The 17,811-nt window shown below is 33.4% G+C and overlaps 2 protein-coding genes across 3 annotated transcripts; one reads left to right on the top strand and one right to left on the bottom strand.

Moving 5' to 3' along the window:
- The first annotated feature begins 6,344 nt into the window (after positions 1-6,344).
- LOC17892227 (subtilisin-like protease SBT2.5) lies at positions 6,345-10,992 on the top strand. 2 transcript variants are annotated; one of them, XM_006296940.2, is made up of 11 exons: positions 6,345-6,642; positions 7,385-7,600; positions 7,707-7,851; positions 7,930-8,324; positions 8,421-8,516; positions 8,596-8,668; positions 8,897-9,182; positions 9,277-9,602; positions 9,684-9,951; positions 10,035-10,316; positions 10,398-10,992. In XM_006296940.2, exons 2-11 carry the CDS (start codon positions 7,434-7,436, stop codon positions 10,805-10,807), a joined length of 2,448 nt encoding a protein of 815 aa, XP_006297002.1. In that variant the 5' UTR covers positions 6,345-6,642; positions 7,385-7,433; the 3' UTR covers positions 10,808-10,992. The 2 variants fall into 2 exon arrangements, with proteins under 2 accessions (XP_006297002.1, XP_023641390.1); XM_023785622.1 differs by lacking the exon at positions 6,345-6,642 and adding an exon at positions 6,684-6,762.
- LOC17891374 lies at positions 10,969-15,402 on the bottom strand. The gene is made up of 11 exons (XM_006297789.2): positions 14,990-15,402; positions 13,698-14,216; positions 13,283-13,381; positions 12,994-13,094; positions 12,839-12,910; positions 12,661-12,751; positions 12,164-12,244; positions 11,975-12,037; positions 11,764-11,886; positions 11,621-11,659; positions 10,969-11,509 (listed from the first exon to the last, which is right to left on the bottom strand). The coding sequence occupies exons 2-11, from the start codon at positions 14,079-14,081 to the stop codon at positions 11,378-11,380; spliced, it is 1,185 nt and encodes a 394-aa protein (XP_006297851.1). The 5' UTR covers positions 14,082-14,216; positions 14,990-15,402; the 3' UTR covers positions 10,969-11,377.
- Positions 15,403-17,811: the final 2,409 nt, after the last annotated feature.

Here is a 17,811-nt window from a genome sequence, read left to right as displayed (position 1 = left end):
GGTAGATGCAATTTGCAGGATTCGCTGACCCAATAATATTTTGCTGATGACATATATATACAAGTTTCCAAATGTAATATATATATGTGCTCATGTGTACGTAAATGCACGTGAATATGGGAGATTTGTGAGTCCACATGCATGTCATAAAGTGTTTGTTTATATTATGCACGTGAATGTGTAGAGTTTATAGTTGTAAGTCATATCATAATAATGCTATATATAATATATGTCACAATGATATATCATATATATATGGATATGGTTATTAAACGACTAAAACTCCCCCACCATTAACCAAAGAGTGGGGTTGATCTTGATTCTTGAGGCCAATCCTATATTTTTGGGGACTTGCATGGTTTCTTATTTTGATCTTCCACTTGAAAAAGAAAACTGTTCTTCAATACATTACTTTTATTTCAATTTTCAAGGATATAAATATCTTCGATTTATATTGTGACTGATTTATGTGATGTTTAATTAATGGTTTTATATTGTATTATGTAAATATTCAAAATAAATATTCTTTTCTTTATACTATCCGGAATTCACGACTGGATTATCAGGAATGCATTATTATTATATATTTTTAAAAATAATAAAAATAAGCAAAACATAAGAACAATATAAGAAAAATATAAGCAAAAATATTATAGTATATGAGCAAATAAATAGAAAGTATATAGATAATAATAAAGTTATTGGTTTAAATTATGAAATGAATATTCAAGTTAAAATTTATTACGAAAAAACTACTAGGATTTGCAGCATTCCGGTATTTGAAATGTTTTACTGTACTTAAGTCGTTGAAAATAGAAGACACGTAAAATGCTTTCACTACAAAAAAAAAATGACCATTTAGTATCATTTCATTATAAAATTTTATGGAAACTGAACTAGGTGCTTTCATTGATCCTAGCGGCTGGCTTGCATGGAACAGTTCGATGGATCCGCCTCCTCCAACAGTTTCATTAGGGGAGTTCAGTTGTGACTAATAGAGTGAAGTGGGTTGGGTATAACCTGGAGATGACGGATGAGGAGGCCGGAACGTTTAGTATTGATGCGTTAATCAACCAAGAAAAAAGGTTGGTTAAACCAAACATGTATGGTTACCTCATTAGTTATGGTTCTCTCAAAGAGAGTTAAATGTTTGTATGTTTGATTAAAACAATAAAATGTAGATTGAAAGCTCAATACAATCTAAAAGAATCTTGGTTTGTGAAAATGTAATTTAGGTTTTTGCATATGTGTGTGTGTGAAGCTAAAAAAGAGGAGGTCCACATAAAATGCTATGATGATATTTTATGCAGCATCACATATAGATCAAATAACTACTGCACCTTATCTTTTATACGTAGGGGTGATCATGAGTTGTATTATGATCAAACATGCATTGCATATTTAGTATTTTCTGAAGAACGTAACTAAGGAATTGCTTTTCATAAGCGAAACACGTTGCTTCGAAATCACATTTGAGATTAATTATGAGTTCTCTTTTTAATATCTTCGCGATCAAGGCAAAATGCCTTTATTTACATGATTATCATCTAATATATATATTTTTCAAATATGCAAGTTGTGATACTTTTTTATGTACATACTATCTCTCTATATATGGAGAATTTTTTTATAGTATATGAGATGTGTTGTTTTTTATAATATATTATACAATATTGTACTCAATGATCAGTATTGTAAGAATATATAAATGGATACAACTTTTTTTGACCTGATTTTTTATAACATGTGTTGTACAATTTTGTATTTAATCCGTATTAAGTAAAACTAATTAATACATATATAATTCGTTGCACGCGTATACATGAAATTTGTGGGAAAAGAAAAGCTGACATTATAAGAGATTTTTTTGTTTTCTCACTACACTACTTAATAATAGGAAATATATAAATTGTAAAGAGTCACGAAAAGTTAACAGATACAATTTGGTTTGTAGCAAAATTGTCTTTTCCTAACGGAAAGGTAATTTCGAAGTCCCTTTCACTAAGATCAACCAGAGTTCCTATGATTCTAAACCGAAAATAAAACACAAACCGAAATGAAAACATATATTACATTACAAAATAAATTTAAGTCAATAAGATCGCAAAGGCTTCATTTAGTTAAAGTTGTGTTGAATACTTCACCAAATTAGTTAATTAATAGTTATAATACATTTGGTTTGTCCACCACTTCAATATCCTTAATCCCATTTGGCATCAAAACAACTTACTCTGTCATAGTTCTCAAAAGAAAGATACTTTCTTAGCTACTCGATCCGCCATTCCATTACATCTCAGGCAAGTAAACCACTCTGGCAAAAAGCTAGCTGCTGCATTCATCATTGTTAAGAAAAATTAACCACCTTCGTTGATTCTGATTCAAAAATGATCGATCTAATATTAAGAATCTAAACAATGTAAGTATGGACTACGTACCTCTCTCATCAGTGGCGGACCTATTCACAAGTTAGGGAGGTCAGCTGACCTGGTGACTTTTTTAAATTTTCCTTGTTATTACTAAGAACAAACACATTTACCAAAAAAATTTGTTGTATCTTTACTTATACTTGACCTGGTTCAAAATCCATCCTGGGTCCGCTATTGCCTCCCATAATTGCATACAATTCAATCTCGAAGACAAATCTGGTTCTTCTAATTTTAGCTCTTAATTACTCCAAAACAAAACAAAAAACATAAATTAAACGTAGCATAGAAAATCATACTATCAAACAATAAGAAATTATGCGGACTAAACTACCATCTTTAGTTTTGTGGGAAAAATGACCCCTTCACTTCAAAACATCATAATGTACACAAACGACAAAGATACCCTACGTACTATTTAACAGATCCAATAAAATAGTTTGTATTTCATTTTAAAAGACCCTATATTTATATTTTGAAAAGAAAGCAAAAAAAAACCCATCAGTAAGTGTATATACTATACAATATATCTCATTACAAGAAAGGTAAAAGAGAGATTGCGGCATCGCTATCATGATTGCCAGAACTATTTGTCTCATGCATGGTGTGTGTGGCTACGTCGACGATACATCAGTACACTATCTTTAACCAAAGAAAAATAATTGAGTTACTAGCTATATTAAGAAAATGAATATACGAATTTACATTGTTTGTCTTAGAGTAAGAATCATTTAATAATATTTGGACAACGCAAAAAAAAAAATGACTTGGACGACACATGCATGGTGTGTTTGAGACTAGACGACATTTTTGAGGGAACAATACTCACATGTGCTTTCAGATTGTTATACTTTAAACTGCCATATACCTCCAATAATTCGTAACTTAGATTCATCGTGCTTAAAATGAATTCTTTATCAATACAATACACAAGATATTTGTCAATATATATTTTACGTATATATATTGCTGTACAAAGTAACTCAGAATATATATATCGTATACTACTTTTTCTTTGGGCGTACTCGAGTGAGTATAGGATTATAGGAATGTCACGGCCAAAGGTCGAGTTTTGGGGTCTATGTACGTACATAAGAATTTCTTATGAGCCATATATAATTGGACAAGTCATCTAGCTTGGATTGTACATAAGAATTTCGTATGAGCCATATATAATTGGACAAGTCATCTAGCTTGGATTGTACACAAGAATTTCGTATGAGCCATATATAATTGGACAAGACTTTACGTGTCTTCATATCATCTTGATCATCATGTCTATTACCTAGCTAGGTTGCAATACTGTAGATAAGAATCATACGAGACGTCAAACATTAGTTAGAGGTCGTGAGTAGTGACAGTTACATTGTTTTACTACTCTCCTTAGCTTAGGGGTCATTGTAAAGGTCATGTGAACTGAAAGAGAAGTGATTCAATCAAGTAAACAATAATCTCTCTACATTCTAAAACTTTTTTTTCTTTTTCTTTTTTTGATTATCAGGAGGTTCGGGCCTTAGGCCGTAATCCCTCTAGGCCCCGGGGAATACCATGTGAAAACCCCTGGCCAAATAGAAATATCTAATGATTTCGTGTTTGAGGGGAATCGATCCATGGCATACACCAACTGAACAACTCCTCACTCAAATGAAAACTTTATTTATATTATTTGTTAACAAATTTCTTATAATATTGTATCCACATGCTATTTTATATGTTTATGCAAATAAGAAAACATCGACCATTACTTGTATTTTGAAGGAAAATGATTATGTTCAAATGATATTGACAAATATTTAAAACCGAAAAATAAACATATGAGATTAATTATGAGTAATAACGCGTTTGAGTAAAGTAGAAATTTGGTATACTATTCTTGTTTAGTATAACTATATTGACTATTGAGAGCCATATATTCTTGTTTGGAACACATTTTTTTTTATATGAAAATAAATTACATTCCAAATTTCCAATGATTCCATCGTAAGAAAAACTTGGTCATATCATTAAAATAATTAAATAATTTGCTTTATAAATCAATTAACCAAACTTAGACCAAATAAATCTTTCCAAATTAATTTGGTTTACATATATGTTCCTCTAAAAGTGAAGTAAGAAACTTTTAACTTTGCGTGTCTCCTAAAATTGTTTTTATTACGCCAATGGGATCACTTTTGTTACATTTATCATTTCCTTTTTTATTTATTTTATAATATCACACTTTTGTACTTTTCATCTTTTGGGTAACAAATTGGTAGCTTTCAAGACTTTCACCTACGAAATGGTCGTGGTCGTGAACCACCTGATCTGTTGGTGATAATAAACAGTTTGGAGTTAATGAACCCCAATGGAAGAAAAAATAATCTTATACTGTAGAAAAAAATATCTAGAAATTAAACCGAATATTAAACTTCCATTATATGAAATGAATCTTGGTTTGTGACACAATTTTTTTAAAAATAATGTTATATTATAAATTTTATTTTTTTTATCAAAAATATTGTGTTACAGTAAATGCATCTTAAATCCATGATATTGTTTTTAAAAACATCATGATTAACAATTTTCATTCATAAATTTTACTTAACATCAAATATTAAATGATTTTAAAGATTTAGAATTGGATAGCTTTTAGTTGTATAGTAATTGTATGACAATTGTTCATAATGTGTTTTTAGAATGAAGAAGACGCGTTTATGATTAGCGATCAAACATCATAATTGAGTTTAATCAACATTGGCCCTCATTACATCAAAAAAGAAACATTGGCCCTCTAATTATGAATTTCGTATATTTACTTTTCACCTGTAAGGCTGTAACCAATTTAATTCGTTACAATATATATATATATATCTAATTTTCTTTCTCTTTGAAGTTTGAACTCTTCGATATTCCCAACTCTTTTTTTTTTCTCTAAACAATTTAGTATTATTTTTTTTTATAAAAAGCAATCTTAGTATTTCACTATTTCTCAAGTAAAAAGATATACAGTATTTCTTTATCTTCAAATTGTTAGACAAAATGACAAAACGGTGAAATTCATTTTTTTTAAAAAGAAAGACAAAACGGTGAAAAATTTAATGGACCATTAATTACATGAGACAATGAATAGTGTACCAAAATTTCTAAAATATCTACGTGTTTTCTATACAAAATTAAATTCTTGTACTTCTTCAGAAAAAAAAATTTATTTCATGATAATAAGTTATCTTTAAGAAATATACTGTATATACATATATATATATAATCAGTATCATTAATATAATAAAAAATAACCTAACACTCTAGGAAAAAACGGATTTGATATTTCAGGCATTTAACACACAAAAAAACATTGATTTCACAATTATCTATTTTTAAAGGGGCAGAACCGTCATTTAATTAGAGCTGACAGCAAATCTCGCGCGCGAATGGTCACTCTCCTTCCTCCCACCTTCGGACATTTATGTAAATCAACACACCACCAATTATAATTATTCTTATTTATCCATAAAATATAATCTTACTAAACAATTTTTTTTTTTTTTTTTACATTTTACCATTACACAACTATATAAATGATAATCTACACTAATTAACCATCTATAATGTAATTTTTGGTTAGTTGTCTCCTTACCATTTTACTATAATATAATTATATAAATCATTGATTCAGGTTCGGATTTTTGGTTCTTAAAATTTATACAGTTTAAATATTTTAAAGTTTTAGGTTTTTTTTTTTTTTTTCGCAAGTTTTAGGTTCATATCCAAATTAAATTTTTCGAATCGGTTTTTCGAGTCCGGTTATTTTGTCCAGGCCTAGAACTAATATCAAAAATTTATAATTAATACTCACAAAAAATCACACACACACACACTTCTTTCATCACTATATTCACAGTAACTTTTTTTTCTTTTTGGTTTTAACTTAGTTTTCGTACCTTTTTTTGTTTTGTTGTTTTGTTTTCTCTCTTTGGATACTTTGGTAGATCTCTCTCTGCTACGAACAAAACAACCCAGAATCAAAAAAAAAAGTTTCTCTTTAATCATTTCACTACTAGAGTCTAGGAGAGATCTGAATCAACTTGTTCTGTGGTTTTTTCTGCAAATGTGATTAATTTTTTTAGTGACTAAAATTTCTAATCTTTCTGGTTCTGATTCAATCCTTTCGTTTCAAAAAGCTAACTTTTTTTATTTATTTAGCTGTGTTCTCTGTTCCTCCTCCGTCTCGTGAAGCACAAATGTAAGTTTCGTACAACATTGTTCTTGTCTTTTTGGTTCTACTCTCTATTGAGAAGCTGCTACAGTTTTTTTCAAAGGATCTTTCTTTTTGTTTGATTCTTTGCTTGGATGATTTGTGAAAGTGAGTTATTCTTACTTACTCTTGTTAAAAAAATTGATTTGGTGATTTGATTTTGGTTTAAGAGAGTAAAGATTCTTTCTTCTTTTTTTTTATGCTTCTTCTTTGTTTGTCTCATTAATTGAAGAGCAATAGTTGTTATACTGTACTTACTTACTGTTTTTGGGTTTGTAGCTTTTTTGTATTTATAAATGGTATAAGATGGAGCTGAACTTTCTTTACTTTATTATTGTGTTTAGGCAATTTTTTTCTCTGGAGTAAGTTCTTTGTGTCTTTAAGCTGTGTTCTGGGTTTCAAGTTCTTTTCTTGAGGTTGGTTGGGTTTGGATTTAATGCTTGGTTCCTGAAATATTCAAGTTGAATCTCTTTCTTGTTTTTCTTGTGTGCTTGGCCTTGGAGATGATTCTTGTGTCTCTCTTTACAGTAGTTTGACTATGTGTTTGTCTGCATTTTGTGGGAAAGCTTGGTCCTTTTATAGACCAAAACTATGTCCTTAGCTCTCGGTGATTAGGTGATTAGTTCTATGTTTTTGAATGGTTGTGTTGGTTTGAGTGAAGTGATAATTTCCGTTGGTAGTGGTATTGGTCTCAGGATGCTAATGCATTCATTTGATTTGGATGCTGCAGTTGAATCTACAGCAAAATCTAAGTTGGGGATTCATTTGTGCGAACCGAAATGGATATCGGGATGAGAATCTTTGTCGTTTCTGCCCTTCTTTTTACTGTGACAGCAGATGTTTACATTGTGACTATGGACGGAGATCCAATTATAAGTTACAAAGGTGGAGAAAATGGTTTTGAAGCAACTGCTGTCGAATCTGATGAGAGGATTGATACATCAAGGTACTTCGATACTTTCACTTCTTCAATTGTAATAGTATAGATATCTGGATAATTAAAGAACTGTGTATACATTGCTTGCTAGATTAACTATCTGTTACTGTTTTAGTGAATTGGTGACATTGTATGCTCGTCACTTAGAGAGGAAGCACGATATGATTCTTGGGATGCTCTTTGAGGAAGGATCATACAAAAAGCTTTACAGCTATAAACACCTTATAAATGGGTTTGCAGCTCATGTTTCTCCAGAGCAGGTGAAAAATCGATTTATGATCAGTGCGTAATATTTTATAAATACCTGTTCCCTTACAATACTGCACTATATTTGGTAGGCAGAAACACTTCGTCGCGCCCCTGGTGTGAAATCTGTAGACAAAGATTGGAAAGTGAGGAGACTCACCACTCATACACCAGAGTTTCTGGGACTTCCAACTGATGTTTGGCCAACAGGAGGTGGTTTTGATAGAGCAGGAGAAGATATTGTTATTGGGTTTGTTGACTCAGGGATTTATCCTCATCACCCGAGTTTCGCCTCTCACCACAGATTACCTTATGGCCCTCTTCCTCATTACAAAGGGAAATGTGAAGAAGATCCTCATACCAAGAAGAGCTTCTGCAACAGGAAGATCGTTGGAGCCCAACATTTTGCTGAAGCTGCTAAAGCGGCTGGGGCTTTTAACCCAGATATCGATTATGCATCGCCAATGGATGGTGATGGGCACGGAAGGTTTGTCTTTATAGTTTTGTAACTTAGGGGAGATAAGATGCATCATTATGCATGTATTCTATTGTACTAAGTAATCTGATTCTGCTGGATTTTCAGTCATACAGCAGCTATAGCAGCTGGGAATAACGGTATTCAGTTGAGGATGCATGGTTATGAATTTGGAAGAGCGAGTGGAATGGCTCCTCGTGCAAGGTAGGCGGATGTGTAAAATGGCAGTTTTATGACAGATGTATTCTTCACGTTGGTAGGCTAAAAGGCTAATGTCTTTCAGGATTGCTGTTTACAAGGCTCTTTACCGGCTTTTTGGAGGCTTTGTGGCTGATGTAGTTGCTGCGATTGATCAGGTAAGAGTAAGAACTTAGTGTAAACTAGAAAAGACTGATCATAAAGTAGCACGTAAAAATATCTCAGCTTAGATGAAATGATTTATCATGCTGTGTATGCTCTATTCGTTCAACAACACGAGCTAGCTTCATCAGCTTTATATAATAAATGAGTCAAGTAATTAACCTTATAACTGCTACTTCCATGGACATTACCTTAGTTGATATTAATTGAGATTTTCATGACAGGCTGTTCATGATGGAGTTGATATCCTGAGCCTCTCGGTTGGTCCGAATAGTCCTCCAACAACTACTAAGACAACGTTCTTGAATCCATTTGATGCTACACTTCTTGGGGCCGTAAAAGCTGGTGTTTTCGTTGCTCAAGCTGCTGGAAATGGAGGGCCCTTTCCAAAAACTTTGGTATCATATAGTCCCTGGATAACTACTGTCGCCGCTGCAATTGATGATCGCAGATACAAAAATCATCTGACCCTTGGGAATGGGAAAATGCTTGCTGGGATGGGCTTATCCCGTAAGCAAAACGAATTTTATTTTTACATTTGGCATTGCCTAGACTTATTTTATATTTTGATGTTTTTGATGAATTGTTACTGTGTTCTCTACAGCACCAACTCGCCCTCATCGGTTGTACACTTTGGTTTCTGCAAATGATGTTTTGCTGGATTCATCTTCTTCAAAGTATAATCCATCTGATTGCCAGAGACCAGAAGTCTTTAACAAGAAATTGGTCATGGGAAACATTCTTCTCTGTGGATATTCTTTCAACTTTGTTGTTGGTACAGCTTCAATCAAGAAAGTCGTTGCAACCGCTAAGCATCTCGGTGCAGCTGGTTTTGTTCTTGTTGTTGAAAATGTATCTCCGGGAACCAAATTCGATCCAGTTCCTTCTGCCATTCCAGGAATCTTGATTACAGATGTGTCTAAGTCAATGGTAATGGGGGCATCAATTGCTTTCCTACTCAGCCTATTTTCACAATCTGAAATGCTGCTAATTTTTTTTTTGCATCTTTAGGATTTGATCGATTACTACAACGTTAGTACATCAAGGGATTGGACTGGACGTGTAAAAAGTTTTAAGGCCCAGGGAAGTATCGGAGATGGCTTAGCACCTGTTCTTCACAAATCAGCACCTCAAGTGGCATTGTTCTCAGCTAGAGGACCCAATACCAAGGATTTCAGCTTTCAAGATGCTGATCTTCTTAAACCGGATATTCTTGCACCCGGTTTTCTGATATGGGCTGCTTGGTGTCCAAATGGAACAGACGAGCCCAATTATGTTGGTAAGCGTTCAAAGTACTCAAGCTACCATGTGATGATTCTCTTGAAACAAACTATAGTTTCTTACTTTTGGGATCTTGAGCAGGTGAAGGATTTGCGCTTATATCAGGAACCAGCATGGCTGCACCACACATAGCCGGGATAGCTGCGCTTGTGAAGCAGAAGTATCCTCAATGGAGCCCAGCTGCTATCAAATCAGCTTTGATGACAACCTCAACAGTCATAGACAGAGCAGGAAGGCTTCTTCAGGCGCAGCAATATTCAGACACTGAGGCTGTAACACTTGTTAAAGCTACTCCTTTCGATTATGGAAGTGGTCATGTCAATCCAAGTGCTGCTCTAGATCCTGGTCTTATCTTTGATGCAGGTATTGTTGCTATGTCTCATCAATGATAGACCAAAGATCTTTGATCTCTTGTTGATAAGACTAATGAATTTTCTCTTGTAGGGTATGAGGACTATCTAGGATTCTTGTGCACAACCCCAGGGATCAGTTCCCATGAGATAAGAAACTACACAAACACACGCTGTAACTACGAAATGAAACATCCTTCAAACTTCAATTCACCATCTATCGCAGTTTCTCATCTCGTTGGGAGCCAAACCATAACAAGGAGAGTGACAAATGTAGCAGAAATAGAAGAAACATACACAATAACAGCTAGGATGCAGCCGTCTATCGCCATCGAAGTAGACCCACCAGCGATGACACTGAGACCAGGTGCTTCTAGAACGTTCTCAGTCACCATGACCGTGAGGTCGGTTTCTGGAGTATACAGCTTCGGGGAGGTGAAATTGAAAGGTAGCCGAGGGCATAAGGTGAGGCTTCCGGTGGTGGCTCTCGGACATCGGCGATGAACAAATCTTGTGGGTGTTGTAATATTATTTTTTTGTAATATGCAGTAATAAGAGGGTAGTTCTAGAGAATTGTGTCTGATGATTAAAAAAAAGAAAAAAAAAAGGGAAATGCTTCATAGCAGCTTTGTATAATTAGTTATTGATATAAGAACTCCATAATATGCCAAATGCCCAGCTTTTTTAAACTGTATAAACCTCATCATGCCTTGTTTTCATTTCATTTTCAACAAAAGAGTTCACCAAAAGGAAGAGAAAAACAAAACGCACTCTGAAAATTCTACAAATAACAATGACATGTAGTGAAAACAGATGAGTTAAAAATGTCCCAACGTCCCCAACCAAATGAAAAAAACAACCCCAAACACTTCCTAAGCTTCTTTAGATCACACGATTTTCTCTGCTCTTAAAAAGGACTTTGCAGCGAGTTAACAGCTTCTAGGGGTTCCATGATAATGCTTCAGGTTTTAATTTGATTCATAGGTGTAACTGAACGTTGGTCAAAGAATCCGAGTCAAAAGAATACCTCCTTTGCACTGCATTTCATCAATCAATCAAAATTGCTCATGAGCCCTATACAATGCTTGTGTAGTTTGCGAAGAGGTCGATCAGTTTATCGAGAGTATCAGCGTGAAATTTTCTTCCAAAGAGATAGCAAGGTCTTCTGATCCCATTCCACATGCAATCAGTCCATGTTACTATTCCCTGTGTTTGCAGGCATGACAAAAAGGGAGATTATTATCTCGGCAAAAGAGAAAATTCCAGAAAATTTGTAACTATTTACAAGTGGCGATGACTTGGTTTAAAGGTGCGTACCGTTCCCTCACTTGTAACGCGTGCAACTGCGTCAATGGACTGTAAATGGATTAAAATGTATACTGATTAATTATCTCAATGAAAGCAAGCAAGGGAATTGTCATGGAAGTTTCTAAGAGATCATAGCGGTTTAGTGATGATACCGTGATGTTCTTAATTAACTCATGCGTGATATCTTCAGGCATGTATTTTCTTGGATGCCACTTCTTCTCAGACCAATCAACATACGTCACAGTCCAGTTAGCAATGCCAGTAGGATCAAGCATCTGCAAAATTTATCAAAGTATATTATGGATAAAGAAATTACCAAAAGAACAAACATTTTCGTTCCTTTAGAGTCAAATGGATTCTCACATAAAAGAATGTTGGCAGGTAGTGTTCATCTGCGATGCAGTTCTTGTTGCTCTCTACACCTGGCTGAAGAATAAAACATAACCTTCCTATTAACGTGTGGTTATTTCCATGTATATAGAAAGTAACACCTCTTTAAAATCGACAAACAAAGGTAAGAACCATTGTTTTTGAAGGTTATGTCGTACTCACCCCACAGTAATCCCGGAATTTAGAGTAGTAAAGACTATCTGCCATAGTTATCACAGCATGCTGACGTGTCATGGAGAACCACTGCACGGACATAGAGATAATCGACTAAGCAATGAAACTTGTTGAAAACTCTGTCATGCAAATTTTTGTAGCATCAATTGATCAAAATGCTTTCCCGATAACAATGGATGGAAGCAAATATGCAGATCAATGTGTTTAGTTGATGATATAACACAGAGGTAATAACTATATTTGTGCATCAAATATACACTAGCAAGTGGAAATTTGGACTTCAAGAGAATCCAGTTCCTAAACACAGAGGTAATAACTAATCCACAAATAATTCTACCTAAAATCTTGTTGTTGTATCAATTGGATCCTTCCAACAATGACACAGAATTGGCCTCTTATATCCGATTCTTTGTATTTTAGTAACCTAGCATATATTTTCAGAGTTCGAGGCCAGCATAATACTAGATCAGTGAAATATTATTTACCTGTGCACCCTTTCGAAAATCTTCCTTTGGAATTTCCGGCAACATGTGATCCATATGCCTGCCTTTTCCATGTGGACCAGGATCGTCAAAGCTGAAGAATAATAGAGTATATCTTATATAAAGAAATCTGGAAACATGTATAGTTCTCAAATCTAATCAACTTGAAAAAAATATTTACCAGTCAACATAGCTGACATTGCTGTACATCATATAGTTGTACATGTATTCAAAACTTCGTAGTGGCACACAGCTGCAAAACCAGAAACACTCAAGTTAGTTAGGGAAACCTCAAAATAATCAGTGAGAAGAGAAATAATTTTCCCAGGAAATTACCTATCAGAGAGTAAAACAAATTGCTGATTTTCAGAATCTCTAAGAGCATTAGTCAACAAACGTCTCTCAGCATCAATCATTGATATCCTACCCCAGACCACCTTCAGAAAACATATATGATTCTTTTATTACACTCATGAAATTTGTTATAGAAGGAAGAGAAACTTATGTAACATCCACCAACTAAATATAGTCATTTCCGAACTACGGTTTTTTCTCTTGATGACCATGAAGAGCGATGACATAGTATCTACAAATAGACACATTAGACACAGAAAAAGAGACATACCTCATCACTTCGAATCTCACGGTTGACAAAGTAACGACTGGTGTGAACTGGAGTATCCTTTGATGCATGAATATAAACAGAGAATTTCCCCTCATGACCCTGTGAGAAGAGGTAAAAGCACAAAAACGTCAGTAAAAGAGATGCGTCAAAAGAAAGAATCAAATAAACACAGAGATACTATTGCAAGCATAAGGCACAGCTAAGTATTCTTCCACCTAAAACATGATGCGTTCAAGTTGTTAACCAATTTTCTAGACAATGTTTACAATTTTGATGAATTGCCAAACAGCATAAACGGCTAACTTAAACTTCAAACTATTTCATTATACTTTCCATCACTAGTATCTTCTTAGCCAGAAGGAGACCTCTGACACAATTGATGTGGGGTAAGAAGTTGGGAAGAGATCTAGAATACCTCGAAAAAGAGGTCCCATAGCTTTTCAAAAGGCAATGTACCCGGAGTTAAGAACATAAATGCAATTTTAGAACTCTTTCGTATAACTCGAGGGGAGCTCAATATTTCCCTAATCACTACACGAGCTGCAATCTCGTCATCCGAAAATTCCCTCAGTGACGGTGGAAGCCAATCAGTTAGTCCCTTGCACCCTCTAGACGAAAACATATAACAAGCCGCTTTGCTGTGATGAGGGAACATGAAAGCACCAATTACAAACATTGCGATCAGAGAAAGCACTGCGATGATCCATACTGGCTTCTTCGTAGGAGCACGGTGGCGAGCCCCAGGCAAAGACTGCATATAATTAATTTTGCCTAGACGCCACCCCCTAATTGCCTTCATCTCATAAAAACCTTTATTGCATACTGCAACACCTCAATCTCACTTATCCTTTAACTCACTGCCAAATCTGAGGGAACAAATATCTTCAGCTAATATGAGAAACTTCCACTTGGCAGCTAGGAAACCAATCAAAACCTACAAGTTACATGCAAAAACCCATTTCAGAATATCAGATATCTATAAGGAGCAGAACGCAAGTAAACAATAGAAAAGCATAAGATACAACTCTGAATAAACTAAACCAGATCAAGATATCAAAAATTACTCTCAGTTCAATCTTTCTCTCTTAGCTTTATCCAGCATAGTAAACAAAAAGAATGTCATACAAATTTATATCACATCAAAGGTGTGAAACTCAAGCTGACAAGCTGGAATCAACAACACAGTTTCAATCTGTCTCTCTTAGCTTTATCCAGCATACTAAACAAAAAGAATATCATACAAATTTATAACACATCGAAGGTGTGAAACTCAAGGTGACAAGATAGATTCAACAACACAGTTTCACCATTATAGCTGAAGAAACTTGTAACGATCTAACATAAAGATAGAAGAATCAAACATCCACAGGCAAATGGATTGACGATTTCAAATTAGTACAACAAAGACTTTATCTTTATCTAAAACCAAGAAAAGTCAAAACATCACCACAGCTTCTAATAGCCAATTCAAAGATAAACCACGAACATTGCCTCAAAGCAAAACATCCTCAGTCAACACGAATGTTCCCAAATCCCAGGAATCATCAGATACAGGAACGAGATCAGAACGAAATCGAAATCATCAAATCCCGTTTCGTTTTAAAATTAAGAGTCTACACAAATCCGAAACCAAATCGGATCCAAAAAAATCCTAAATCCAAACTCATCTACGCATAAACGAACACAAAGTAGCCTAGAAAATGAAACCTGAACGGAATCGGATCCTAGAGACGGCGAGAGTTCCCGTCTTCGCGAGCTTGTAGTTTGACCTCCACCCAAAGATCTAAAAGAATTTGAAAGCTCTCAGAGAAAAAACAACTGAGAGCTACGCAGTTACAGAATAAATCTCTCAGAGTATTTGAGTATCGATATCTATGCACGCATTGAAACGTTTCCTTTTAGGTAAAATTTCAATTTCTTCTATAAGTTTTTCCCCCTTCACGATTTTGTTACTTCTTCTGATCTCTTTCTCTCTTTGTCTCTTCTATCTCTCTCACTCTCTTTAAAAATGAAGGTATGTCTCTGTACACAGACGACGAAGAAGAACGAAGAATGAAGAATGAAGAATGAAGAAGAAGAAGAAGGAAGAAGACTCTTGGGTTCAAAAACGAAGTAAATGTTTTTTTTTGAGGTAGAGAGATTATTATGATTTTTGTTTATTTTACACATACAGTACTTAAAACATATTGTAGCTTAAACGTGGAGTTTTATAATTGGCTACTTGTGTAATTGTGTTTTACTCCATACCTTATAAATCCCACGCGCCTTTGAGAATGCGTGTTTCCAAAACTGTACGTGTCGATGCCTTTTTTATAATTAAGAATTGAATTTTGGGTTGGTTTGGTTTAGCTCGGTTCAATGAGTTTAATGAGTTTTGAAAAGAGATTTAAATGAAAATTGAAATTTTTTGTTCCGAATTGCTTTGGTGAATTCATTTCAATTTTTTTTATATATATTAATAAGCAATTAATTTTTAGTTTTTTTTTGGTTTTGATAAGTTTTTGAATCCGGTTTAAGTCGAGATCGATTAGTTGGTTGGTCAATTTGATGTCCCGGCAAAGGAAAGCATGTTAGAATGTTCTTTCTTTTTTCTCATTCCAGCATAGAGATGTTTTGTCCTGTCAAAATCTAACATAGTTTTTTCTACAATTTTACAATTTTTTTATAATCATGTATATTAAAATTAAAATTTAAAATTTAAAATTTAAAATATATATTTTTAACATATTATGGAATTCGAAATAAATAAAAAATAAAAAAATAAAGCAAGAACGAAATAAACTATCAAAGCATGATCGTGCCACGCATTTACTCCCCACGACAATGTCAATTTGGTTTTATTTGTTCTCGTATATATTAGATAAAATATCACATGAGTATTTTGAATCAAAATCATAATAATATTATCCAAAATTTTAATGTTGTATTACATTGTTACAACATAGAAATAGAATAGATGACAAAAAAAAACATAGAAATAGAATACAATAAACAAATACAATTTTTTTTTTTTACCAAATCTTTTTTGATACGAAAGAAAAAAAAAATAGTCATTAATCAAAAAGTCAAACGTATTACTAAGTCAAGTCACCGGTCCACGCATCCTCAAACAAACTGTATAAATCATATTAGTTAAATTTCTTACTTTAGTCCCATTCCTTTTAGTGTGTTGCTCTCATGTTTTCAGATTCCATCGTATATTCGAGTTTTTAAAGTGTTTTTTTTACAAAGATTCTAAAATATTTTTTTGAACGATTCAGCTTTAATTTCTTTTATCCAATGATTTATCCAAATAGATGTGCCGAAATTTAAAAAAGTATTGCTTTATTATTTTTTTCCTTTTTTGGCAACTAATGCTTTATTCCTTTACAATAAAGTAGTATCATCTTTTTCTAATTAAATAGAGAAAGAATTAATTATTAAAAATACATAAAATCCACATAATGCATATATAATGTATTTGAAAGAAATCCACCAAAAAAATGTATTTAAAAGAAAACATATATTAGTAATTGACAAACATATATTTTCAACCATACGAAACTTCAAGATTGAATGATTAGTAAGGGAAACGCAGCATCCAGTCTAATTAAACTGTCCATCCTGGATTGGCTTGACAGAGAGATTCATTGCTATCTTGGAAGGGGAGAGCCACACACGCATCAAGCATCTCAATAATGCCATGCTCCAAGGCAGCTTTGAATACCATGGGTAAAGCTAAGGAGTTCGCGATCTTCTCTGCTTACAAGCTCATCATAAGTTCTTTGTCTACGTTTTGATTTACTATGGTTAGAATATACGGTTTGGAGGCAGTAGCAAATGACTGTTGTTGAACATGGTTTGGAGTTATTGTTGTTGGAAATATTGAAGGATGGTAGATATTGTAAGAGAGGTAGAGAAGGATGGTTTCAACATTCACGCTTTGTGCCATTTTTGAATTCGATTTTTTGACAAATCCAATAAAAGCTCTATGAAGTTGACTTAAAATCATAATATGTTTATAATCTGTGCAACTTTATCATCCATCCAATTTCATACTATTCATTCAATTTAAATGGTTTTAAATATTTTGCGACACTATATTTAAAATAAAAAATTAAACACATAAATGGTGTATTTTTAGCTTGAAATTTATGTCAACAAAAATAAATAATTCATAATTATCAACATATTTTACATTTTTCTTCAAAACTAACTTAATAAAACAAAATCTAAATAGATTATCATGAATCTTTGTGAATAAATGGAAACTAAATTAATTAATGTAACTGATAATTTAAATAGGTTCAATAAAAATAATGTAAATACAATTATCTAAAGTGAAGTCCCCAAAAATTATGACATATAAAATAAAGCTTACATGAATCTAATCCAAATATGAAATTTAGATAAACAAAAATTAATGCAATTAAAAATAAATTCTCTTACTGTTAATTTTGAAAAAAAAAATGCAATCACATTGCCACATTTTCATACATTTGCTTCATAAGACATCAAATACAAATAAAAATGGGATGGATGAAAATAAA

This window comes from Capsella rubella, unplaced genomic scaffold (genome assembly GCF_000375325.1).
Source record: "Capsella rubella cultivar Monte Gargano unplaced genomic scaffold, Caprub1_0 scaffold_3, whole genome shotgun sequence".
NCBI classification, from domain to species: Eukaryota; Viridiplantae; Streptophyta; class Magnoliopsida; order Brassicales; family Brassicaceae; genus Capsella; species Capsella rubella.
The sequence above is the reverse complement of the archived record's forward strand: the minus strand, read 5'-3'. Positions and strand labels throughout refer to the sequence as shown.